The sequence below is a fragment of the Nycticebus coucang genome, chromosome 4 (assembly GCF_027406575.1).
Source record: "Nycticebus coucang isolate mNycCou1 chromosome 4, mNycCou1.pri, whole genome shotgun sequence".
NCBI classification, from domain to species: domain Eukaryota; kingdom Metazoa; phylum Chordata; class Mammalia; order Primates; family Lorisidae; genus Nycticebus; species Nycticebus coucang.
Window position 1 is genome coordinate 24,711,128 of NC_069783.1, and position 25,306 is coordinate 24,736,433.

Consider the following 25,306-nt stretch of genomic DNA (forward strand, 5'->3'; position numbering starts at 1 on the left):
AAAGCAAACAAGTCTGTAATGAACTCAGTGAAAGCCTGCTTTACAAACCCTGACTCCTTATTCACCAACATATTAAAGCTTGAGAAGCAGGAAGCAAGGAGAGGCCTCCTGGGAAACATGAGGATTCAGAATCACATCTGAGCTTCCTGTTGCCGCATTCACCACAGTCAGAATGACACACGCCTACGACCTAGACTGGTATTTCTAGAGAAAAGATTTTAAAATTAGTTCACTCATTGTAAACTTTTGTTCATTTTTGGATCTGACAATTTCTCTGCTCATTCTGTGGCTCAGATTTAGAAGCACGTTGCTGTGGTTATGTGATGCACACAGGGTCCTAGGGAAGAGCTTGGTATTCATAATGGCTTAGGGACATTCACCAAGTTAAATTTAGTGACTTACGTATTTCTTTATTCAGGTCTATGTATTATTCTGAAAGTTGTGACTTAGAAGGGCATGACTAAATGAACTGTAGACTGGGCCTACTCACTGCCCAGGGCTTCTGCCCTACAATTGGCTTCAGTTGGAACTGTTTTGGCACATTAGCCCGGGCCTCAGCTAATCAAGATAAACAAACTCCTATCTATGAGAAATGGAGTCTGTGGTCCTTCTTTGCATTGCTCTGATAGCCAGATTCTCCAAACTTGAGGACATGTTCTCCAAGTGCCCTTTGATGCATTTATCTTTTAAATTTTCCATGCCCCAAGTACAGGGAATTTCATAATTGCAGCCTTTACAGGTATCTTTGAAAGCATGTTGATTTTGGTTAGTCTCAGTTAGTTTCCCATAAGTAGGCAGGATAGAGCAGCCCCTGTGGCTCAGTGAGTAGGGTGCCGGCCCCATATACCAAGGGTGGCGGGTTTGAACCTGGCTCTGGCCAAACTGCAATGACAAAAAAATAATAGCTGAATGTTGTGGCAGGCACCTGTAGTCCCAGCTACTCGGGAGGCTGCGGCAAGAGAATCGCCTAAGCCCAAGAGCTGGAGGTTGCTGGGAGCTGTGACGCCATGGCACTCTACCGACGGTGACAAAGTGAGACTCTGTCTATTTAAAAAAAAAAAAAAAAGTAGGCAGGATAGATCAACCCTTTATGTAAGCACCATCCTGTCTCTAAACTGCCCCATTAGCATCTCTGCCCAAGTTGTACCAGGAGGCTTGGGAGAACCACAAGGACTTACTCCGGCCCCATGATCACTAGGGAAACTGGCTAATACTTATATATGTTCTCCGTGGGGGCCCCAACCCTTTACAAGGCTTGAGCAAATAGTATCATGAAAACATATTTCCCATTCCCCCAAACTAACCTATCTCAGAATCTTACGTTTTCAGAGGAACACAAGTTCTTTTGTGGGTTGAATGTTAGGTTTCCCTGTAGAAACTTAAATCTATTTCCATTTATCTCTCCTCAGTGGAGATAGAAACTAGCCAGCTTTGCCACCTGTCATCCTTTCAGAGACTGAAAACTGTCCCCACGGTTTTTCCTTCTCCAGGCTAAAGAGTTTCATCTCTTAGAAATCCCATTTTCCTACTCTTTCAATACTCCTACTTCTCTGCACATTGATAATAATACATACGGGTTTGCTTTGTGTCACATATTAATTGAAGATGGCAAGAAATTAGGATGGGGTAGGGCTAGAGAAGGAGCAATTGTGTGGGCCTACTGTGTGCTAACACTGAGAGGCACCTGCTACTCCAGCTGTAGTCAAAGGAATCAGGCTAGTCTGTGTCCTGTGGGTCTGGCCTGGGACTGACTGGGGAGCTAGACATCAAGAAGGGCTTAGAGCATCACCAGTCTCTGACAGAGAGCTGGGCACAGGCTCTGTTTGTGTCCCATGTAAATGCTTTTTATATTTACACATCCATGGAGAAATCTGAACCTTGGAACCCTCTCTCTAAGAGCAGCCTCCAGCTCAGCAACCCCCTCATCACCCACTCACCACAGGCTTCAGCTCCCTGGCTCCCTCTCTAAGCCTGGACACATGCACTGCCTGAAGCTCTTCTCTTGCTGGGAACTTTGTGAACTCCCACATCCTTTAGGTCTCTGGGCCAGAGGTCTCCCCACATGGGCCATTCCCTCCATCACTGCAATGTCAACACTGCTTCATTATTGCTTCTGCTTGTGTATAACAAGCATGAGGTTGGAGTTCAATACGCTTTTGTCAAGGCAATGACCAAGGCTAAAAGTGCCCTAGAATCTTCTTGTAAGCAGACACCCCGAGCCCATACCAGTGCCGATCAGTGTAGGCCCCTAAACACATAATCGTGTTGTTTCTATTATATCTGCATCTGAACTAATTTTTAACACAGTTTTGAGCAAATCTCTTAACATCTCTGGGGCTCAGATTCTTTATCTGGAAAATAAAGGCATTCTTAGCTTTCAGCTCTCATTGGTGTGTTTGGAGAATTAAACTTAAGAGTACAATTAAGCTCTCTAGACTCTTCCTGGGTCTGTTGCGGACTCCGGCGAGAAGTGAAATTTTGGTTTTTGGTTCCAGCTCTGCCCCTGTTCTGGGACTCAGATTCAACATCTGTAAGGAGAGTTGACAAGAGGCCTTCTCCAATGTGGTCAGCCCTGGGGCCGCCCCTGCCCTTGGGAAGTCCCCTGTGAAGCTAGAGTCTCCAATGTCAGTGGGCTTCTCAGGGAGCCTACACAACCCATTCATAGCCCCAGGCTTTGCATCCTTCCAGCCCCCTGTGGCTGCTCCCGTCTGGAGCTCCCTTCCCTTCCCCCTGCCATGCAGTGACCAATCTCCCTCCCCAAGGAAGCCTTTTTGGGGAATGGAGATAGTGAGCCACCAAAGTGGTGGTCTCTCCTTAGCCTTCTGCTCTTGGTGGGCCCTGCAGCTACACAGTGCCCAGAGCTTTTCCTCCCTGCCCAGCCCTGCCTTAACTCTGGGAAGGGGAGGTCCATTGCTCCCTGTGCTCTTCCCTTCTCTTGCCTTTAGCTGTGCCCTGCCTCTCAGGGAAGCCCAAGGGTCACAGGGTAAGGGGCTGAAAGGAGCAGTGGAGGAGGAACAAGGCATTGGAGGGAGGAGGATCACCCCTGAGAGCGGAGAGTGGAAACCAGAAGTCCCGGCCACCTGCCCCTTGGCCCCAGGGTCAGAGGGAAATGCCTCCCTGCACACCTCGGCGCTGGCGCTGGCTCCCCCGGAACAGAGCGCCCTCCCGCCCTCCACAACCCTTAGGTGAGGAGACTCTGGGCCCCGCCACCTCTGCCCTGACCTGGGACACCTACTTGTACTCGCCATTTCTGCCTCCCTTGGTCTTCTCTCTGCCTTTGCTGAGTAGGGGGAGAAATGGGGAGACAAGGGATCCTGTGTGAGAGGGTGTGGGCCAGAGACCCTTGCAGCCTAGCCCCTGGCCCTGCTGGCCCCACAGGTCCCAGAGCCTCCTTGAACCACAGATCCCTCACAGCCTCTTCTATGGCCCAAGACTACTGGGCAGGGGTCCCATGGCCCCTGGTTCCATGGAGAAGAGGGAGGGGCTCACAGAAGGGGGACTGGGTAAGGGAGTGGCCTCAGGGTGTCACTGATCTTCTCCACCCCAGGCTAAGGTCTGGTGATTCCAGAATGGTCACTGTGGCTTCCCCAGGGAGCACAGAGTCGCAGGAGTCTGGCCACCCTCTGGCCTTGGTCACCTGCTTCTCTCTGACCTTCTCCCTTCATCCCTTCCAGTGGGGCTGGGAACTCCAAGCCTCCGGGGCTCTGGAGGGAAACCAGGGGCTGAGCCTGCTCTGAGAGGGTGTGGGGGGTGAGGAGGTGCACTGTTATGAGGGCACCCAGGCCCCAGAAGACAGGTAGTTGGGGAGGTGCTGGGGTGGTGTGTGGGGTGGGGCTGTTAAGTGAGCTACTACTCCAGAGCTCAGCATTCCTCTCTCTCTTTAGAGAGGCTTCCAGAAAACCTTTCTGGAATATTCTCTAAATCCTTTTTTGATGTTGTAGCAATGAAAAGGAAGAAAAGGAAGTGAGTAACAATCAGAATTTCCCCCTCCTAATAGCCTGTTCTGCCCAGGTAGACTTGACTCACACCTGATAGCTCAGGACCTGGAGGCCTAGACATAGCTCAGCTGCAGTCCAGCTCCAGCCAGCTAATCTTCACCTTAGGCAAGCAGGTCTGTTTGGAGTTCAAAGGCGTTAACATCAGCCAGGTGTCTGGCTTCCCAAATCAGCAGACAACAGCTTGCTGAAGAGAAGGGGGACTGAGCCTCAGTAGCCCCAAATCCCAGCTTGGCCAGAGACGCTGGCTTCTCTGAGCTACTTTGGGAGCTGTTGCAACTTTGGAGCTCAGCCTGGCAAAAGGTACCAGGGAGGGATTTTCTAGCCCTTAGGGGGCTGTGGGAAATGATGAACATCACCCCCCCACTCACGCTTGTGCACACCCCCCAGCACACACCCCATGCTCCTTCCTCTCAGAGCCCTGCCGTGCACATGTGCCCTGCAAGCATAGGAGGGAGGTACCTGGCTTCACAAGCCTCTACTGGAGTGGAAGAATGATCCACAAGGAGAACAGAAGAGGCTCCTGCCCCTGCCTCCCTTGAGATGAGACCCTGCAGAGAGAAGCCTGGCAGGAATCCCTACATTCCCGGGGACACCAGACAGCGGGGTTGGGCAGCAGAAGGAGTTGGCCTCAGGGCTTGCCTGGGCTGAGGCTGTTTCCCGCCTGCTCACTGTATCTGCTCCCCCTGCCCAGCAAGTGCTTTATTCACCCCCACAGACGGGGAGCTTTCCCCCTTCCTGTCCTCCTCAGGGAACAGAGGTGTTTCCATTGGCCAAGAGGTTGGCAAAGGCCCTTCTGGAGGGCACTCTTGCCTCCCCAGAGCTGGCAGGCCTGGCTTTCCAGGCATTTCTGTGACAAGGGAAGACACAAAGGAAGACCTCATATGAGGTCAGCTTCTAGGTTCCCCTTGACACTTCAGCATTCCTTGACCCTGGACTCAATGGCATGTATCAGCAGCCAGAATGAAACTACAGGAAAACTCCAAGTTCTCCAAACCAGCTCCACCTTCTCCTCACCAGCAAATGGTCCATCTTTAGAGTTTTCTAGACCCCCTTTCCCCTCACCCAGGCCTGCCGGCTGCACGCCTAGACCTGGGGGAAGAAGGTGTGGCAACCAAAACCACCCTGAAGGTGTCCTCAGGCCTGGGAAAGAGTGTGAACCCTCCCTGCTACTCTGGGCAGGGGCACCTGGAAGGTACCCTCGCCTGGTTCCCAGTCCCTGGGATAAACTGTCCCCGTCTTCCCCACCCTCCTGCTACTGCCCTGGGAGTGGCCACTGAAGGTCAGGAGAGGTGGGAAAGCCAGGCAGGCTGTGAGGAAGTGGGGGAGGAGCCCTCTTGCCTCCATATTTCTGGGTCCCAGGGCTCTCTGGGGGTGGGGGCCCGAGCTCTCACCATGCTTTCTCTAGACCACACCCTGCTGGCTAGTGTGAACTGAGAGAGACTGGCTCCGCTTGACCTAGCTACAGCTGCCCCAGAGAGGCGCCGCCTTCCTGACTGCCATGTGCTCCAGAGAGGCATTTCTCACAGACGCTACCTACAGGGCCAGAGCACCCCTGATTCCTTCAGGATGTCAGAGTTAGAGGGAGCCAGGTGTCTGCTAGCTGAACTCATTCGTGTTACTGACCCCAGGGGATAATGATGTGTCCAACATCACTTGGCTAGTGAGTGGCACAGTCAGGGTGGGACTTAGTGGACCTTAGCTCTCCTGATTCTGGGCCAGCACTCCTTTTCCTACAATGAATGGCCCTCACATGGCTTCTACTCTTGTTCTCAGGAAGCCCTGTCTTAGAGCCTGCCTACAGCCCTCTGACCCAGTCCTGCCCAGCTCTCTCCTAAGTGGTGACAGAGCAAGGGGCCAAGTGTGCCCACTGTGTCAGCACCCTCTTGGTCCCCGTCTGGTCTCTGTTCCTCCTCCTCCTTTTACCATTTCCAGCTCAATTCCCGATCTTTACATTGTTCTATTACAGTGAATCTGTTTGTCACCAGCCCCTATGTGGGCAGTGCTCTGCACCTCTATTACAACTTGTTTCTCCACAATCCCTCTGGATTTCCCAACAATAGGGTGGGGGTTCTCATTGCTGTGGTCCCCAGAGGTGAGGCAAAGGGGTTGAAAAGGTTTTGTGACTTGCCAAGGGTCACATGGCTAGTAAGAGGCAGAGCTGGGATTCTGGCCCAGGCCTGCTACTAAAGAGTTCAAAATCTGAGGGGTGGGCTCAACGCTGACCAGGCTAGGGCTGTCCCCTCCCAGTGGCTGGCCCGGAGCAGACAGACCAATCACTTGGATCTGTTACTCTCAGTCTTCCCACTTGGCTCCCGGGGTTTCTCGTGTGTGTGTGTGTGTGTGTGTGTGTGTGCTGTGTGTACATGTATGTGGGTGTGTTAAATGAGGAGCTATGATGTGGTCCAAGTGCTAAGAAGGAAAATGTATTTGTTTAGTAAAAGTGTATCAGTGCAATCACATTAATTTAGGACCTGTGTTTTTTCCAGCAGAAGGAAGGAATAAACTTTACTTGGAAAGGAAGAGGGTGGAAGGAGATTATCAAGAGATGTCTCCAATGGCAGGGAACATCCCTTTTCTCAAAAAACAAAAAAAAATCCTGGTCCTTTAGACTTACCGGCATTTGATGTGTTATTTCTAGTGACCTGGGAACCTCTGGCTGTTTGATTACCTTAGCCCAGACTGTCTCTCTGGGTGTAGGAGTAATACAATTACATTTCTTTTTTTGCAAAAATAATACATGTGGAATGAGCAGGCCTGGATCTGGCCTCCTAATGTCTGTGTGTGGCAGGATACTTGCAGGATGTGCAGCCTGGCCCCCAGATGCCACGTGCATTCTTCTCAACAGAAGAGAGGCTGGGTCCCAATTGGGACCCTTGGCTTCCCTCTGGCAGGAAGAGGCCACTCTCTTGGGTCTCTTCACTGGGTCTGGGTAGGGGCCAGGCTGCCTATGCCTGGCTGCCACTGCTGGGTCTTTGGCCTCCTCCTGATCCTTCTCCCCTTCTCTGATGAAGGCAGGCCGCCTAGCCCTTTCCCCTGGGTTAGATCTCAGCCTCCCTCAGGGCCTCATCTGCATGAGCTCTGGGATGGAGGGGGGCGGGGGTGCTGTAGAAACATCTTCCCACATCCTTGATGTCTCCCTAGCTCAGCTCTGAGCCAGCCAGACCTACAGAGGCCTGCCAAGGGAAACAGGCCCCAGACCCCTTCCCGGTGTCTTTATGGGTAGTGGGTAGCCAGACGGACCCGCCTGTTACCTCCGGAAGCTCTTCTCTCCTGGTGGCCGGGAACTGGGACGGGAGCCAGGGAGCAGTCCGTCTGTCTCCTGGCTGTCCTTCTCTTCCTCTTGAAGAGACTCATCCCCCAGGAAGTCCCCATCATCCCAGGAGCCCACAGTGCCATCTGTGGCCTGATACCGGACCTCCACGCATAGGCTGGTCTGGAGGGGAGAGGCGGTGTTAAGCAGCTGGGACATTGATAGCAATCACGAGCCCGCACGCTCTGCTGCTTTGTGATGTCCACACCCCTAACTCATGAACTCACAGGAGGAAGTCAAGGTGGTATTATCCCCCTACCTCATTTTGCAGATGAGGAAACAGAGGCTCTGAAAGACTGATGTGTACAGACTCAGCTTAATGAGATCTGGCCCCAGGTCCTGCTGCACACGGCTTTACTCCCCAGGTTGTGTGTGTGTGTGTGTGTGTGTGGGGGGGGGTGTTCAGTATTCCTTGGACATCAGAGCCTGGGCCACTGTATACATAATCCAGAGTACCATTCAGTGTCCCTACAGATAAGGTCCCCTCCTGGTCCTCAGAACCAGACCTGCCTGCAGGCTTGAAGGGTGGTCTGCCTAAGACCAGCCGGTTGGAAATGTGATGGAATGAGCTGAGCGTGGCCTCCAGGAGAGGAGCCCAGGGGCTCTCTTCAAAGGCGCAGAGTCAACGCTTCTTCCTACTCATCCAACACCTACCTGCCACCTGGGAGAGGAGGGGATTTCAGGGCTTGCCCTGGGATTTGCCTCTGGAGAAAGTAGAGCACCAGACCTGGCTTTCTGCCTAGTGATGGAGAATCCTGACTGCGCCTCCTTTCCTCCAGTTTCCCCCAGTGCACAGACCTTCCTCAACCCACGTGGGGGTGGGGGCCCCGCAAACGTGGTCCAGGGATGAGGGCTCCTGTGCCCCCGACAGGCAGCTTCACTCGGTTCTGGGACCACCCAATTCCCAAGCTTAGGTTTCCCTGTGGGGTGGGAGGTGGCACGTATTTTCTGAGCCCTGCCTGTACTAGATGTCATGTGGAGATGCTGTAATGTTCACTCATTTGATCTTCTCAACTTCCAATCTCTCGTGCCTGACATATCAGGAGGTTAATTTACCTGCTTAAAGTCACATGGCTAGGAAGTACTGAAGCTGGGATTTGAGCCCAGGCTGCCTATCTCCAAGCCCAAGTCCTTCCCACTGAACCAATGTGATCCTTCTGACATAACCAAGCGTGTTGTGGGAAAATGATACCCTGGGGTTGCGAGCTTTGAGTCTCAGTGCTGCCTCTGCTCTTGACCAGCTTCCTGACCTTGGCCAAATCCATCTCCCATCCAGGACTCCAGTGTTCCCATCCACAAAGATGAGTAGCCAGGGTGGGTGCTGGGTGGGCTAGGTGATCTAGAAGTCCAGGGCATGGGCTGTGCTGTGTTTGTCCCAGCCCACTTCCCACCTATGTGCTCTTCGTCCAGGCTTCCACATTCTCTGTGGGTCCTCCCTTCCCACTGGTGTCCATGCGCAGCCTGTTCTGCATCCCCTCCCCTCCAGCTGTGATGCTGAGACCCCACTCCTCAACTTTAAGCAGCCCTCCCGCTCACCCCTGCCTGAGGGACCCAATGACCTAGCTGGGGCCAGGTCAAGAAGCCTCAAATGCTCTGCCTGTTCTTAGCAAGGAACTGTCCTGAGACTCTAAGACATGGTGGAGGGGAGACTTCTGCCCTACTCAGGACCCTCCTCAGAGAGGCTTCCTTCCAGTCTGTCCTCTGTGGCTGCAGTCCTGAGGCTGTTTCTACTGGCTATTATGTAGGGCCATGTATTACACAGGATCCTGGTGGAGGATCATGGTACAGCCCCATTTTATAGTTGGGTAAACTGAGGTCAGGAAATAGCCAACGATATTATTCAATATATTGATTGAAGACTTACTTAGCTTTTCTAGGCACTTTCTGTGTATTCTCTTTTATTTCTGAGGACAATCCTGTGAATAAATGCCATAATTTTGCTCACTTGGGAGACGATATGTAGCTTTCCCAAGTCACATGGTTAGTATGACTAAGAACCATTCCCAGGGGCCATGTTCCTCACCGCTGTGCTAAACTTCTCATGAACTCAAGGGACCTGTGGACCAGAACAGAGCCTGGGGTTGGGCCTCCTGGTTGGTTTGCTTTCTCCCTTTGTCAGAACATGCACTAAGTGCCTGTCATCTGTGTATGTGTGCTGGGGTGGGACAGACAGAATGGAAGGTTCCTGCCCTCTCAGTATGTCTAGTCACAGAGAGGAGCCAAGTCAGAGCACAGAGTGAAGACCATGCCCCACAGTGGCCAGCAGGGCTCAGCCTGGACTTCCCATGAGAGCAGCCTCTTTAGTGATTCCTGAGCTGGGTCCAAATGGAAGGACCCATCAGTGGAGAAGGGGGGGCACCTCCCAGTAGCTCTTCCCTGGCATTCGCAGTATAGGAAGGGCTGGAGCGTCCACTGTGTGACCACTGCAGACCCCGCCATGCTTCAGGGCATCACAGCCATCAGATTGAATGGCTCCAGCAGAGCCTCATCTTGTCACACGAGAAGCGCTCCACAGACTACCCTATGTTCCCCCAGGTGACCCTGTATAGGAAGCTCAGGAACTCTCTGGGGCACACCCACCTTGATGATAGCATTATTGTCATCAATCAGTGTGTCAGTCACCTCCACATGGCTCTCCTCCACCACCTTCTGCAGCACCATTCGGAAGGTCCCGATTAGCCTGTGAATGGCAGAGTGAGGTGAGAAAGGCTGACATCTTCAGGGGTGGCTCAGGCTCCAGACTGGGCTGGAGAAGGTGGCCCAGGAGCCGAGGCTGGTCGTGGCCAGGGCAGCACGCCCAAATGTGTGTGGTTGTATGTGTGAGGCCCATTTCCCCAGGGGAGCTCTAAGGGGCTCCATGGCCTGGGGTTCAGGGCATGTGAGATCGGGTTTCAGCTGAGCCCCTACAAAGCAGCATGTAGCTGCCCAGCGGGAGCTGCTGGGATCCCTGGATACACAAGCAGCTCTGCCCCCAACTCCTGACCAGCAACAGGGTTCCTAGCCCTCAGCAACAACACACATCCATTCATTCCACATCTGCAACCTGAGTGCTCCTTGCCAGCAGGGACCCGTGTGACCCATATTCCTAGCTGCATGGTGGGGCAGGGGCAGCACAAGCCAGTAGTTCGGAGCTGTCTTGGAGTCAGAGAAATGGGTTTGAAACCCAGCTCTGCTAGCGAGTTCTTTGCTTCTTGGGCAACCCACTCCTCCTCTCTCAGCTGTGGTTTTCTTACAAGATGAGCTAATAACCCCTACTTCCTAGAGCTGTCATTAGAAGGCTAATGAGATACTCGGAAATGTCTTTATTGGGGTTCCTGGCACATAGCCAACCCCCAAAGCAGGTCATTCTTTATTCACATGGTGCCTTCATTTGTGAGCCCCTCAAGGGCATAGGTGGTACTTTCCAGCCTCTATTTGACATTTCCGGAACACCAGAGAGCTCTATACTTGTTGGCTAAATTAATGAACAACAGTGGGTACCCAATAAATGCTGAAGGAGTTGACCTGAACCCCACTTCACCCTGTGGTTAGAAGCTCTGGGAGAGAGCCAGGCACTCAGGGACCTTCTCACATGGTGCTCCTACTTGGGGTGGAAGAAAACACACCATTACCATATGAAGGGAGGAAGGCCAAGGGCAGTAGCCCCAGTGTGTGAGAGCTGGAAGGGGGCTTGGGGGTCACATGGTGCTGCCTGTGATTTATGGAGGAGGAAGTTGAGGCCACGGGAGGGGAAAGGACGTAGGTAATTAGTGGCCAGTTTGTATGTGGTGAGATATCAGATGAATTCTGACTTAGACATGTTTAATGTCTATACCAACACTGATTTATTAAATAAAAAGAGGGTGAACACTGATTTATTAAATTAAAACATCCTCCCATCTGAGAGGGAAGGAAGTGGGAGTAGCTGTATAGGAGGAATATGAAGGGTGAATATAAACTGATTCCTTCTGGAGCTCAGAGCCCTATGCCCCAGCTCACCCACTTCTCCAAGGGTGAAAGTTCACACCACTTTTCCACTCAAAGCCTAACTACCTTCTAGGCTCTTCTCAGACCAGGACCCTATTCCTAGCTCAGGCAGAGTCACAGAGAGAGAGGCGCTTGGCTGGGCCAGGAGACTTGGAGCTGCTGCCCTTGAGTTTGGGTTTGGTCTTTATAAAAGGAAGGGAGTGGGCTCTTAGCCTCTATGGATGCAGACATTCTAACCGTAGCCTGTGGGTGTAGAAGAACACACTGGCCCTTTTTGCAGCCTTACTTCTTTTGATTCTAAATTGTTGGTTTTAAAATTTCTGCACAAACACAATCACCCAGAGAGCTTGTAAAAACACAAGTGACAGAATTCCCTCCCTACCCACAAGGTCCCCAACGATGTGCTAGAAAATGTTTAATTGGTAGGGGAGGGGAGGGTAGTGCCGATTTGTAGCCTTTGCCAATTTCCATGGTGTAAATATTCCCCACCATCGCCACTTTTGAGCTTCTAATGTGAAGTCACTCAGCTGAGTCTGCCGAGTTCAGTTCACACTACTGGCCCCACCCCCAGGGGCTCTGAATTGGTAGGTGGGAAGCCTGAGAATATATATTTCCAACAAGTTTCCTGGTGATGCTGACGATGGTGGTCAGGGAGACACACTGAGAATCTCGATCCTACTATTCAGACTGCTTTAATTCCACTGGGACCTATTGAGTACCAGCTGAGAGCCGGGCAAGGCACATCTTTCCCCCCCACACTTAGGTGCCCAAGCACAGCAAAGGAGGCTGCCTAGCATCAGTAGAGGTGCTGTAATGTGACAAGACACCTCCAGGGGGCAGGATAGAGCTATTCCCTTGCAAGTGCTCTGAGAAGTCTGTGGGGCCTTCCAGGCTTAACTTGCCTGAGAGGCTCAGACCCTAGACTTGGGAGGAGCCTTAGAGGAGAGTTTGTCCAGCACTCCTTCCAAGAGTCGTCCCTGAAACAACCTCCCTGACACATGCTTTCGAGCCTCTGCTAGACATCCCAGTGATGGTGACAGGGCTCCACTGCTCCACAGTGGCTCTCACTGCTAGACTGCCCTGCCGCCGCTTTAATCACACAACAGGCTGAGGGCGACCTCCTGGCAAATGCTCCCTTCTCACACGCTGGTCCAACCCTGTCCACATGCAGACTAAATGCCATCCCTACAGGGAGGCAGTGTAGACAGTGGAAAGAGCAGAGTTTGAAGGGTCTGAAGGGTCTTCACCATCTGGCAGCTATGTGACTCTGGCTAGTTCTCCCTCTCTGAGCCCCATTTGTTCATCTCCAAAAGAAGGTGGTGTTGCTGGTTTCATGGGGCAGTGGTCAAGAGAATACTCCTGTGAAATTCCTCTAACACTGCCAGGCACAGCGAGCTTTCTCCTCCCTTCCTAATGCTGCATGGGGCTTGCCATCTGGAAGGACCATGCCAGGCTGGTCCCCATTGCAGGATGGGCTCTAGGGGAAGGTCCAGGCTGCCTCCACCCTCCCAGCTGTGAGCATCTCCACAGAGCCAAGGTCTGTCTGTGGCCTGGAGGGTGAGACCTGGATGCTGGGAGCTTGCATGGCCAGGGGAATCAACTTGCCACACCCCCAGGGGTGATTTGGGGAGCTTTAATCCCCAACAGTCCACCACAAGCTCCTCCAAATAAAAAAATTTTATTTGAAGCGGACAATTGATACTATCTCAGTTTTATGTAAAGTATAAAGAAAAGCATTTTTATAAAACTTTGCTCTTTTTGCAGGCCTGTAACATACCATCTGTGCAAAAACACAATGCATGCCATGAAAACACAGCTTTCAACGAGGGCCCTGATGCTGATTCTAACCAGAGTGCCACCCCTCAGCCCCTCCTATGTAGAAATTCTCTAGGGAACAGCTGGGACAGAAAGGGGCACTGCCACTGCTCTTTATACAGTCTGGCTGCACACACTGAGGGTCTCTCTCCTCTGTGTGGGTCAGCACAGAGGAGCTTCCTGGGAGGGGGTATCAGGGATGATTGGGGAAGGGTGGGCTCAGATGTAAGTCGTTTCCCTGGAAATGGAGGTAAGAGGCCATTTGTTCTGTGGGCAGGTACACTGGCCTGGGGGTCAGGAGGCCTGGATTGAAGATCTGACTTCCATGAACCTGCTGCATAGCCATGACCCTCTCTGGACCTCAGTTTCCCCTGGGCTGTTAAGTGAAAGAGCTGTGACTAACCCCATGTCATCTGACATCTTGCCACAGGGCACTGCTTACTTGAGGCCAGCTGGACACACAAGAGGCTGGGCAGCTGGGCAAGGTTAGGATTCCCAGGTAATTAGCCAGCAGGTGCAGACAAGCCCACAGACTGATCACAGTGGATCAGCAACTGGGCACCAGAAACCTGTCAATAATTCACTGCTTTCCCCTGGGAGCTGGTGTCAGATGCCCTAGGCCCCACCAGGCCTCTGCTGCTTTCCTGGCTCCTGAATTATTCAGGGGCCCCTGGCATTCTCTGCAGCCCAGAGGCTGGCAGCAGGGCCAGGCCACTGTCACTCAGAGGTCCCAGACAGGCAAGACTGGACACACAAGGTCTTCTAAACCCACCACCTTCACCTCATGGGGAAGCCCAAGGTTGCTGGCAGGAGGCCTTTGTTCCAGGCAAGGTGGAGCAAACCTTGGGGTCTCCTGATCTCTGAAGAAGATGCTTCCTTCCTCCACAGAGTGTTTCTGCCTCCTGCATTCCCGAGAACCACCAGCTGAGGGGCCAGATTTCAAGCTGCCCTCTCCTTCTAGGACAAGTCCAGTGATAGGATCAGTCTCATAGGTTCCATTCTCACACTTGCTTCCTTTACCTCAGTTTCTCCAAATGTGTCAATCATGGGATGCTGGCTTCATCCTTGAGTGTCCTGAATTCTTCAGAGAAGAAGGGCCACTCTGATTCCTGCTCGCAGACCTCCCCACCCCGTTTACCCTCCTAACCCAAAGGGGGCATTCATTCATTCTCTCATTCCACAAGCAAATCAGGGGCCTGCTCTGTTCCAGACACCAGGGTGTGGCTTTGCTAAGTCCAGTGCAAACCCCAGAGAAGCTTCCCTTCTGTTCAGCTGCCCCATGAGAAAGAGCCTGGGGACTGAGCTGGGCCATGTGGGGATGGAGAGTGGTGGCCTCACAGCCCCTCTGGCCCTATCCAAGCAAATACCAGGTGGGCCTTTTCTTTAGCTCTAGGAAATAGATCCCCAAGTCCAGGTTGGGGAGACCTGAGTTCCACCTCTCCCCTCCCCCTGAACTCCCCAGCTGGCCTGTGTCCGGGTGGGCCTGCACCCTCCACAGGGAGGTCTTTTCTTTTCCACATCTCAGCTTTGCAGCCTACAGTGCCCTGCACGTTCTTAAGGCCTCCTAGGAAATGGCAGGACCCTCTCCCACAGGCCTGAGCCTCCCTGTGGAGTTTCCTGCCTTCTCTTGGGTAGGTGCAGGGAGGGCAGAAGAAAGGGACAGGAGAGCTGGAACAGCACCTGCCCCGCTTCCTGTCTTCCCTCTGATCGGCACTTAAGAATGCCTAAGCAGACTTAGCTTTCAGCACGTTCGCTGTCTGGTAGTCCATTCCCAAACAATTTCCCAAGGACTTCCAATTTATTTATAGCAGGGTTCAAGAGTTTCTGGCATTTCTGTGGCTGGTCTTCACTGTTGCACGTGGTTTAACAGCCTCTTCCATCTCCTCAGTCTCTGCCATCACTACATTCTGGTTTCCGGGACTTGGGTTAGGAAGAGGAGGTAGAACCATTCCAGCCCCGGCTCTACCACTGTCCACTCCTGTGACCTCAGAAGTCCCCCCGAGACTCAGTTTCCCTCCTGCACAGAGAGGGCTGCGCTGGCTGAGCTGTCAGGCTCCTGGCACCCTGGCGTCTAAGTACGCATTCCTATGGGGGTTCTTGGGTGCCCCTCCTGGCGCTCAGCTTCCAATTCTGCTTCCTCCATCTCTGCTTGGTCTCTATGTGGGCACTTTCCTCTTGTTCCTATTTCTCCTGTCCTCAGAGGTCACCCAGTATCTCCACCCAGGGAAGGAGGCTGTGCCTCATCATGGGGGCTCCTGGTGGGGTCTCTTAGCAACCTTTCTTGTGGATGTGGAAGCCCTCCACAATGCCTGAATGATGTGACCCCTGAGTGGCAAAGGGGAGACCTCTGTGCCCTAAACATCTTCCCAGTGGCACTGCCAGCTGGTCTGAAACACCCACACCCCATATCAGCTGAGATCTTGAGGGCTTCTAACAAAACCCACAGAATCAGAGACTCCTCAGAGGCCATGTGGTGTGGCCCCCCAACTCAGAATCCCCTCTACAACCAGTCCACTTTCCTCTCACCTTCCAGTAGTGAGCTCACTGCTTCTTGAGAAGTGCACTGGGAGAGTGCTCTGTGGCTGTCTTCCAGCAATACAGCCTGGACCCTACCCTGCCTCTAGGCACACATTTTTCCTCTTCCTGTGGCAGAAAAACCTTACTGAGGGCCAAGGGACTGTGCCTAAATCTTTCATCTTGGTAGGCCCAGTGTTTGCCTGGTACAAAGTATTTGCTCAGTGGATGTTTGATGACTGACTGGAAGGCAGGTATGAAGGAAGGGAGGGAGGGAGGGAGGAAGAATAGATGTGTGAATGGATAAATATAGTCTCTGGAGGGAAAAAAGATGGATGGATGGAAGGAAGAAAGAAGGAAGAATAGATGGATGGATGGATGGATGAGTGCACAAATATATTCACTATGATTTTCTCCTTCAGGATCTCATCCACTTGTCATAGGTGAGATTTAGAGGCTCTTTTCTCCCTGACAAATACAAAGTGGTCCTTACTATGCATCTTTGCTACTAGTATGAGAACAGTGGAACTCTCACCCCTTCTGCTCAGATTGGAGGTGCTCTACTTTTGTTAATCTGACCTAAGATTAGGTCAGTTTTTTCTTTTGTTTGTAGTCTCCTTGCACTGTTGAGTCCTGCTGATCTCTCAGTGAGCTAATAGTTCCATGCCTTTTTGGACACATTGCTGTTCAGCCAAGACTCCCATTCCAGCTTGTATAAGAGCAATTGACCTCCTCCTCCTTTCCCCCTCCTCCTCCTTTTCATCCTCCTCCTCCTCCTCCTCCTCCTCCTCCTCCTCCTCCTCCTCCTCCTCCTCCTCCTCCTCCTCCTCCTCTTCCTTCTTCTTCTTTAAGAGACAGGGTCTCACTATGTCACCCAGGCTGGAGAGCAGTGGCTATTCACAAGTATGATCAAGGCACACTATAGCCTCAAGGGATCCTCCTGCCTCAGCCTCCCAAGCGGCTGGGACTACAGGCACACCACTGCAGCCAGTTGTGACTTTTGAATCCAACATAGAACTTTATGTTTCTTACATTTAGCCACCATTCCAGATGGTTTAAATCCTTCTGAATTCTGCTTGCCTCCCAGAGAGAAGGATGGGAACGACTTTTATGGAACACTTCATAGTGATGATGCTCATGTGTGGGTGCACTTCACTGGCACAATGAGGGCTCCATGAGAGTAGGCACCCTGCTCTCCCAGCACCCAGTCCTCTTGTGTTTACACAAGAGGCACTTAGTAAACATTTGCTGAATGAATGAATGAACATCTGGCTCATTTCTCACAGTGCCCTTTGAGGTAAATACTTTCCCTTTTCACACAAGTACATTGAACTCAGGGAGGTTATGTAACCTTCCCAGAATCACACAGTACAGGACTGACCTGGGAATCTGAGATCAGGCTTGCCTGACTGCTAAGCTACCACACCATGTAGTCTCACAGCTTCTGTGGGACCAGGTTGCCCTCGGGGCTACAGAGGGTCTGGTGGAGCAAATCATCAGCATTCTACCTTCAACTTCTCTGTTGGGTAACCATCCCCCAACATGGCATAGGGGAGACCTAAAGAAAGGGGCAGCAGAAGTGAACAGGAGGGTGGAGTGTCTTCAGCTGACAAAGACTCGGAGTGCTGGGGGACTCTGAGGATGACATGAGGAAGCAGGATGAGGCTTGACGGCCAGCCCAAGACCCCTTTGGTTTCAAAGATGAATCCAGGGCGGGCTGGCAGTGCAGGTGCCCTTGTAAGCCCCCCAAAGCGGGTCACCTAGGAGCAGGCTCCCAGTCCAGCTGGTCCCCACGCATCCAGCATACCAGCCCCCACACCACCACTTACTTGTTGCTGAAGACTTTGCTGTAGTTAAAAATCTGAATCTCGATCATCTCATTTCTGTCAATGCTGCTGGCCACCGGCCACCGGAATGTCTGGGAAGAAAGGGACAACTGTGGCCTTGGGCTGCAATAATATGTAGGGGTTGTGGGGGGTAGAAGGAAATCTCTGGTAAGGGGTCTTCAACATCATGGCCCCTTATATGGGTCAGTGCTCCCCAGGGACAAAGCATTTATACCTGGAATCACATTTACTTTCTACAACCACCTTGTAGAGTTTGTATTACCTCTTCCAAAGATGGTGCTCAGAGAGGTCTAGTGACCTACCCAAGGTCACATGGTGGGTGGAAGAAACTAAGCCCCATCCAGTGCTCCTTCCACCACCTCCCTTCTGCCTCTTAGCTTCTGGGGGGGACTTGTAAATGGGTGGCACTTGGGCACCAGGGCAATAGCAAAGGTTGTGAGCTGTGAGCCTGGTTTTTGGTGCATGCTGGGGTTGTGAGCCTCCGGCTCTCCCTCATCACAACCATCCTGACCAGAGCAGGCTTATCCCAGACCCTCCCGTTCAGGTCCAACCACTCCTCACTCAAGCAGTGTTAACTCTAGGGAATAGTCTTAGTTGTTTAGTGCAAGTCACCGTTTCTAGATTCATGCTTACCACTTCTATCTTGCTGGCTCCCTAAATCAATAATAATGATGAATAGGAACTTAAGTAGGATTTTATCCTGATGCCCTATTAATAGCATTGAGGGCCCAAAATAGAGGCTAAAAGGTGCCAAAAGCCCCATTTTCTAGAAAGAGGTGCTGACAGGCAGATCCTACCCCCCCAGGTCTTCCTCAGAGGCCCTGCTAGCCCAGCCATCACCCAGTCGTCCTCCTCCTCCCTGGATGTGCAAGACTGGGGAAGGCAGAGATGGAAAGAATCGCATCCCAGGTGCTTCCCTCGGGAAATACCTCGTAGGGCCTGGGCATCTCCAGAAGTGCAGCTCGGCATTTGCCTGGGCAGCAGGCCAGCTGGTCTGTCCCTGAGGCTTTCAGGGAGACCTGTGGAGCACACTGCAGGGCAAGGAGCCTGGTCAGCCCCTGTTGGGCATGGCTAGTATGTGGTTTACACTTTGCCCGAGGGCTGCTCACCAGGGGAGGGATCTTCAGCTCAGATGAGGTTGTAGGGGTGTACCCCCAGTGGCAACAGCTGGGGTGGGGTGGAGCCAATTCCCCCAGGTGGGGCTCCACCCCACGTGGCTGCCACTCAGGGCTCATTTGCAAGGCCCACGATGCTAATAGCATTTAGAGCTGGCCAGAGAAGCTGCCATAGCCCCAGGAACAGAGGGAGGTACCATGTCCAGGCAGAGGCCAAGAACACAGCCCACAGCCCCCACTTCAGCCGGAGTAGGGGAGGTGGTGGAAGGCCTGAGTAGGGGTCCCTGCCCCACTCCACTTCCTGAGCCACAGCTTAAGGGAAGAGGCGAGGCAGTGTGACCACAGTGACAGACTGGAGTAGTTAACACTTTAGGACTGGACTTTGAATAACTGAAAATGACAAGACAGCTCTGGGGTTGGCTCCATGACACAGCTGAGAAAAAGGTACCAGTGGGGATTTTGACAGAGCAGGAAGAAAGCAGTGACTTTTTATTTTCCAATTTCATTTTTATACCCTACCAAATTCAGAATACTCAATGGGCCAGAAATAATAATGGCAATAGCTATAATAAGAATAGCTGTCATTTACAGAGAACTTTTTATAATGCAGGGCCTGCAAGCTCCATGTATATTAATTCATCCAGTCTTCCCTACAGTCCAAGAGGCTGGTAATGGCTTCTCTGCTTTGTAGAGAGAGACACCCAGGCCTAGAGCAGCCACATAATGCAGAGAACTCTATTGGTGGATAAGCTAGGGAGGTTCTGGGAGCCCCCCTGCACACTAGCTGTTTCCAAAGTTAGGTGTTCTCTTGCCAGATTCGGGACTTGGAGGTCACTGCTCAGTGTGGGCAGGACCTATCTCAGGAAAATGTCCTCCACAACACCCTCTTTCAGGGCCGGTGGGTCCCCAGGGAGGCAGAGTAGGGCGCAGGGCTGGGATGGGCTAGGGAATGTTCTGGATTCTGAGGTGAGGTGGGCATAGAAGGAAGGAGGGTGGGCTAATGGGGCCCGGGGGAGGTGGAGGTAGCTGCCTGGCCCACAGGCCTCATTAAACAGCTTCTGCTCCAGCTCCCGGATGCCTCTGGCAGCTCTGCAGAGTGTGTGGTTTTCTTAATGAAGTTGCTTTTATAGGGCTACAGGGAAATAAAGCAGCTCAGGCATGCCCAGCTCGTTAGACCCCATGCTGGGGGAGAGGGTTGCAGGAGCCACCAAGATTTCAATTTTCTTGAAAGGAAGGGGGCAGGGGTGTTCAATCCACCTGAGGGTCTATGGGTGGGGTTTTGGCATCAGAAGCAGGGAAGGATTAGAAGGAAAAGGACATGACCATGGAATCGGCACCATTGGCAGGAGGGGGGCATTGAACAGTGCAATAGCTGAGGCAAAGGGACCCAGAGAGGGCAGCAGCTTGTAGAGAGAGACACCCAGGCCTACAGCAGCCACATAATGCAGAGAACTCTATTGGTGGCTGAGCTAGGGAGGTTCTGGGAGTCCAGTCTCTCTCCCAGCAGGCCATGGTGGCAGGGGTCAGTCAGCTGAGTGGGGAGGGAGGAGCCCTCAGGGTCCTGACTGCAGAGGATAAGCCAAGGGAAGCATGTCTGCATTTGGGGCTTGGGTGTCCTTTCAGGAATCTGTCAGCGGAGGGAGCAGGCTGAGTGTTTCCAGGAAAGAACTCATCAGGAGGGGACAGGAGGAGACTCTGGCAGGCCAGGCCTGGACGGTAGCTGCAGAAGCCAGACAAGAGCATCCCTCAGGGTGAGAGAGACAAAGCCCTCCCTGTTCTCTGGCCTCTTACATACTCCTCCCTTCTGTCACTTTTCTACCTCCCCACTTTCCACCTAGACTTTCCCCCCATTTCTCTGTTCTCCTTCTCTCCTGTTTAGTTCCTTTGCCTCCTTCACCTCACCATTTTATCTTGCATTAGTTTCTCTCTGTCTTTGTCTCTCTCTGTCTCTCTCAGTGATTCTTAATTCTGGCTGCACATTAGAATCATGTTTGGAAGGTATCTGGAGGCTCAGGCCTTGAGACTGATTAAACAGGCATCTCTGGGTGGGGTCCAGGCATCAGTACAGGGCCTTGCAGAGTGTGGCCAGCCTCTAGGCTGGAGGGCAGTGATTTAAGACTGAGACTTAGGGCTACACCCAGGAAGCAGAGACATGGGGTTTTAGTAAGGTGACTTTTTGGTTTGAATTCTCCCCTATTTTTACCTCTCTTTTGTTAAAAAAGTTCCACTGCTTTTTGAAATAGGTGGCAATTCCTCCTCCTCGCATGCCAAGTCCCTTTGCTGGGCCCAGGCAGCATGGCCAGTCTGATCTGGTCCAGTAGCAAGCAGGCTGGGAAAGGTGTTCCCTCCAGGAGCAGAGCAGGTGTCTCCGTGGTGATACAGAAACTCAGAGTGTGAGTTGGGAGATTTGAGTTCCAGCCCTGCCTCTGCCTCTTGTCAGCTTTGGGATTGCAGGCAGCTCTTGTCACCCTTCCCTGACCCAGCTTCCCCATCTGTAAAATGGGTGTGATAATATCAACTAGCAGGGCTGTTGATCAAGATCAAAGGCTTTGGAAGTGATGCAGCACTGCAGACATTTCCTTGTTTGTTTCCTGTGAAAACTCTGGGCATTCTGTAGCTGCCTGTCTCTCTGACCCTCTGCCTCCACATCACTTTCTGACCACTTCTCTGCCCTGGCCTGTCCATTTCCCATGCCTCTTTCCCTCCCTCTTCTCATCCTGATTTCATTTCTCATTGTCTCTTCATTGTTGCTGTTACTTCCTTTCCTCCATCTGGGGTGACATGCACCAACATGTTCAGAGAACACAGCAAGACCAGATGGGGAGTTTGGGGGCTCAGGATCTCTGGGAGTCCCTGTTTCACTGCACTCCTCCCCCAACTACACAGTTGAACTTATGAGCTATTTGACTGGAGGAAAAGGCTTCTGAAGAAGAATTTACATCTGGGTAGCACTCAGTACTGCTCAGAGCACTTTTCACTAATAAGGGAGGCTCACATAGCAGAATGGCAAAGATGTGCTTGTGGGAAAGTAGAGAGATGAGAATTGCCCAAGAGCACAAAGCTGGTTGGCGGCAGAGTCAAGATTCCAATTCAAGTCTCTGGATGCTTAGGGCTTAATTTAGTATATGAACTCTCCTGAAACCTGGGAGATCAGCTGAGACTAATCTCAGAGGGTGGCTCTGATCATCCTTCCAGGTTGTCAACAACAAAACCATTTTTTATTAAGTGCTGACCATGTACCAGGCACTGATTATGCACTTTGCATAAATTATATAATTGAATCTTTACTTTACAATGAGAAAATCGAGTCTCTGAGAAGATTTGCCTAAAATAAGTGGTTAGTAGCTTCATAGTTGACATAAGAGCCAGACTGCCTAGGTGCAAATCCTGGCCCTGCTACTTAACAGCTGTGTGACCTTGGACAAGTTACCTCCCCATTCAGTGGTCTCATTTGTAAAATGGAGATGATAATGTTAACTAAACCCTGGGCCCTGGCACAGAGTAAATGCTGCAGAGGTTATAACTAGCGCTGCTATCTGAGTGTCTATTTGCCTCCAAAGCCAGTACTTTCTCTCCAGAGGGTGACTCAGCAACTCTCTATGTTCCTTTTTGCCTTGTGACTTTGCCTCTTCCCCCATTAAAAGGTAGTCTGTTTCCCCTTTCCTAGCATCTAGGATGGCTCTTTGATTGGCTTTTGTCACTAGATTGTAGCAAAAGTGAGACTGTGTGTGGCACCTAGGTGCAGAAGCTTCCATAATCACCCTCTTACAAGTCAGTTGCCATGTATGTAAAGAAGTCAAAGTTTCCCTGTTGTAGAGTGGCCATGTGGAGAGAGGCGCTGGGGGATGTGAGGACATAAGGAGGATGCCCAAAGTGCCTCAGATGATAGCCAGCACCAACTGATCTCCTATATGGATTCAAGTGACATTGTGTGGAGCAGAAGTACTGCCCACCGAGCCCAGCCCAGAATCATAAGCAACACCGCAATGTTGATAATTTTAATCAAAAGTTTCAGGATGGTATTCACACAGCACTTGATAATTGTGACCTTCCCTATGCTATTTATGCACTCTCTAAGTGTCAGATTTGTGTAGATGTGTCATCAGAGGCAGAGCTGGACTCCATGCCCTGGGCCTTGCCCCCACTGATACGCCTGCTCTCTTGCTCCTTAGTCTTCCTGTTGCCTTTAAGAACTCCAGGTATAGCCTCTACTGTTCCTCTTAAGAGCAGTTCAGAGCATGAGCAGAGCCATCAGGTCAAACTTTCTGTCCCATATACTGATCCCCCGGATATGGCACAGGCCTGACACCGAGAAGGCATTCAGTAAATAGTTTTCAAATGCTTGACTCGCCTGCCTGTAGTGTGGCTCCTTACTGGCAGTGTGAGCTTGGGCAGGCTACTCACTTCTCTATAAAGTAAGAGTGATAGTAATAGTGCCTGCTTCTTGGGGGTACTTTTGAGGTTAGCCAAGCATTTCCAAGAACCTGGAACAGTTAACATAGTGGTTTACTGTAGTGATTGTTATTATGTTATTATTAGTTGTAGGAGCTGAGGCAAAGGCTGGATTTCAGGAGCCTTCTGAGCACAAAGGGCACTTCTCCAGCCTGGGTAGTAACAGCATGTTTCTTTTCCTATGGCCACAACAGGTGAGGGTGGTGTCTTCTATTTCTGAGGATACTCTGAAAATCAGTTGTCTCAAGACTGGGCCAAGGAAATCCAGACTATCATCTAAGATCCTACTCTATCTCAGCCCCCAAGCATCCCTAGGACACATGTCCTGGGGCACTCAGGTAGCAGCTAAGCCAACTATGGCCACTCAAGATGTCATGAGCCAGCAAGTATCATGCAGGGTCAAACACTGCTGAGCATCCCCTGTGTGTCAGGCACTGTGCATGGCAATGTGCATGTAGGGATGCAGGCTATTTCTTAGCCCTGAGGATGCTCCTGAATAGTTCTATTCCCTATCTGGAATAGCAGCCTGTGATGGGACCCTTGATAGAAGTAGAGGTTGGTGTTACAGGTAGGGGGAGGGAAAGAGGACCTCAGAGCCCTGGGAGTGCTGAGTTGTGACCCAGTTTGCCTGATCTAGGCTTAGCCCTGACCTGGCTTGTGCTGGCTGGGGTCCAGAGTTCTGCCTCCCATCAGCCTCAGCAATCTAGTGCCCCACAGAGAGGTTTCCCTGCTGTATGTTGGAGAATGACCTGGATTCTGCCCAGCTTAACCACTGAGTGGGCCAGGAACCATCCTAAATCAGCAAGATAGCATCCTTAAAGGAAATGGGGGAAGAGGCAAAACCCTCTAGGTTTGGGGGGGAAATTGAGGTACACTACAAAGCTTTAGGACATAATTGAGAGACTGTCTTGGGAGCTTAAAGACCAGGGTTCAAATTCCAGCGCAGCCATTCAAGCTCTCCCAGTACTTGAAGGGCGGGTCTTTCTCTCACTCCCTCCCCTTCTCCCTCCAGCTTCTGCAGAGTTGTAAGTTAAATGTAGGATCTCAGGTTCTGCCTCTGGGAAAGGAGACACCACCTCCAGGCTCTGTTTCCACCCATTGTTGTAAGGAGCATTGTCTTTCTTCCATGGCCACCTTGTCCCCACTCAGGTTCCTAAGCCCAGCCTGAAATAGCCACTGTTACCCCTGGGGCCCCTCCCTTGCTTAATTAGAGCAGGGAGAGACATTTGCTTTCTTGTCCCCCCTCCCCTTTTTTTAAACCCTGACAGATGGGGAACATCTGTAAAATGGATGTTACAGAGGACGCTAAGGCCAAGGAGGTGAGCTCAGCAAGGACTATAGCCCAGGCTAACGTGCCTTGTAGCTCACTAAGCTGGTTCCTGAAGACCCTGGGTGGAGTAAGAGTGGGAGAAGAGGCTTCCTGGGAAGCCAGAAAGTTTTAGGGGGATTTTCAAGGATTTCTTTTCCAGGCTTGCTCTGAAATCACTGGAAAGCTGGGGGCACTTTCAGGGAACAACCAGGGCTGTCTATGCCCCGTCCACTGGGTCTGGAGAGAGGGTAAACCTGAATACAGCTCGAGGCTCTTTGGGACTGGGCTGACCCAGAGGTGGAGGGTTGCCTGCCTACTGTGTGGGACCGTGCACTGCTGATCAGGAGTGGCCAGGCTGTGGGTTTGCTCTCAGATGGAGAAATGGAGGCCCAGTAAAAGCCCCGCAGGGGTGGTGAGAGTCAGGCCCTGGGGCAGTGTCTTCTACTTCCAGCTGTGTCACCTGGTGCAGGGCACTTACCATCTGAGCCTGAGTTTCACGGTCTGGGTAATTGTGGAGATTGGATGTAAGAGGGACTGCTCAGGCAACAGCCCAGTGCTGTTTTTGGGACTCCTTGAGTGCAGGTGTGGGATGGCCTGAGCACTCCAAGTCATTTACACTCTTTTTTTTTTTTTTTGGTTTTTGGCCGGGGCTGGGTTTGAACCCACCACCTCCGGCATATGGGACCGGCGCCCTACTCCTTGAGCCACAGGCGCTGCCCTGTCATTTGCACTCTTGCTCTTCCCCCCAGATGCAAGTGAGTTCCCCATTGTTACAGCCAGAAACTTCCCTGACCCCTTAGTGAGTGGGTGGCACCATCCCCCGGGTGGGAATGACCTTTCCCCATTAAGTAGCTTGCTCTTTGATCCTGAGACCTGCTTCTGCTCATCTCTGCCTGACTTCTGACCCCTCACTGTCTTCCCACACGCCTCATGCTGCCTCAGGCCCAAGTTCCCATGTGGGGAATATAGTCCTCATGGGC

At 51.9% G+C, this 25,306-nt stretch overlaps 1 protein-coding gene across 1 annotated transcript in view; it reads right to left on the reverse strand.

Moving 5' to 3' along the window:
• Nucleotides 1-25,306, reverse strand: part of OTOF (otoferlin) — a 95,010-nt gene that overhangs the window by 46,067 nt on the left and 23,637 nt on the right. Inside the window, exons 3-5 of the mRNA XM_053589642.1 lie at nt 17,433-17,521; nt 9,889-9,988; nt 7,250-7,431 (exon numbers count right to left, since the gene is read on the reverse strand). Coding sequence (XP_053445617.1) covers nt 7,250-7,431; nt 9,889-9,988; nt 17,433-17,521 — 371 coding nt within the window. The remainder of the gene's footprint in view (nt 1-7,249; nt 7,432-9,888; nt 9,989-17,432; nt 17,522-25,306) is intronic.